This window comes from Tupaia chinensis, unplaced genomic scaffold (genome assembly GCF_000334495.1).
Source record: "Tupaia chinensis unplaced genomic scaffold, TupChi_1.0 Scaffold000602_1, whole genome shotgun sequence".
NCBI lineage: Eukaryota > Metazoa > Chordata > Mammalia > Scandentia > Tupaiidae > Tupaia > Tupaia belangeri.
Genome location: NW_006160120.1, coordinates 378,198 through 379,500, shown reverse-complemented (window position 1 = coordinate 379,500; position 1,303 = coordinate 378,198). Strand labels below are relative to the sequence as shown.

At 61.4% G+C, this 1,303-nt stretch overlaps 1 protein-coding gene across 1 annotated transcript in view; it reads left to right on the top strand.

The window, feature by feature from the left end:
- The window catches only part of CDH22 (cadherin 22), an 84,612-nt gene that overhangs the window by 79,044 nt on the left and 4,265 nt on the right, over positions 1-1,303 (top strand). The window contains exon 12 of the mRNA XM_027775748.1: positions 1,157-1,299. Within this exon, the coding sequence (XP_027631549.1) occupies positions 1,157-1,299 (143 nt within the window). The remainder of the gene's footprint in view (positions 1-1,156; positions 1,300-1,303) is intronic.

The following is a 1,303-nucleotide window of genomic DNA, read 5'->3' as shown; positions in this document are numbered from 1 at the left end:
TCCCCCCTGGGGGGTGATTTCTCGCTTTCTGTCTCTCTGTCTCTGTCTTTTTGGTGAAAGCACACGCCCTATAGCAAAAAAAAAAAAACTCTTCACACACACACACAAAAAGCCTGAGTAAGCGAGATGGGAGTCCTGGAAGTCCTATGGAAGGCCAAGAGGTGGTTCACTCACTCACTCCCCTTTCCCTCCCCTTCCCACCTTCACCCACCCATCAGTCCATCACTCACTCACTCACCAAGCATGCTCAGGTGCTTCCTGTAGCCAGGCGCCAGGCCAAGTCCCCCCACTGCAGGGCAGTCAGGGCATGTATCTGGGGTGGGGAAGGCAAATGGCTTAACAGCAGGTCTGGTCTGTGGAGCTGCCTCTTCTTCCTCGGGGGGCCTTGCTCAGACCCTGGCCCTCACCCAGGAGACCTAAGGCAGGAACTGGGTGCATTTCTCACAGGTTCCCTGAGGCAGCGGCTGTCCCCAGGGTCACACTGGGAGAACAGGTGTCATGGAGAAAGGAACCCACTCCCAGGGGACCTTGGAGATGAGGCATTGTCCCCGCCAGGACCTCTCCGGGAGAGTTCCTGCAGGTCTCTGCCTCAGGGGGAGCGCAGGACTTGGGAGTGGGCAGAGAAGGGCCTGGGTGGGGGTCAGGGTCAGGACACCTGTCACTGACCCAGCTTCGCCTGCCGCCCACTGCCCGTCACCTCCTTCAGCACTTAGGTCCTGAGGGAGCATATCTCACAGAGGGGAGAACACAGACCCCAGGTGGAATCCGGCCCTCAATACCCATGAAACCCTAACCCTGCCCTCTTCAGCGGCGCGGGCGGTGGCCTGTCCTTGATTCGCACACCTCGGGAGATGGGTAGCTCACTCCCTCTCCAGTCAACTCAGTTCTGATGCAAGGAGTTTGCGATGGGAAGTCAGGGAACAGTGAAGCCGGCCTGCAGGACGGTGCGAAGCCGGGTGGGTCGTCGGGGAAATGCCCAGGGCGGGGCGGGGCGGGACCCTCACTTGTCCCTTCGGTCCTGCCCGCAGTGCTGGTGCTGCTGATCCTCACCCTCAGACGCCACCACAAGAGCCACCTGAGCTCCGACGAGGACGGGGGAAATGCCCAGGGCGGGGCGGGGCGGGACCCTCACTTGTCCCTTCGGTCCTGCCCGCAGTGCTGGTGCTGCTGATCCTCACCCTCAGACGCCACCACAAGAGCCACCTGAGCTCCGACGAGGACGAGGACATGCGGGACAACGTCATCAAGTACAACGACGAGGGCGGCGGCGAGCAGGACACGGAAGCCTACGACATGTCGGCGC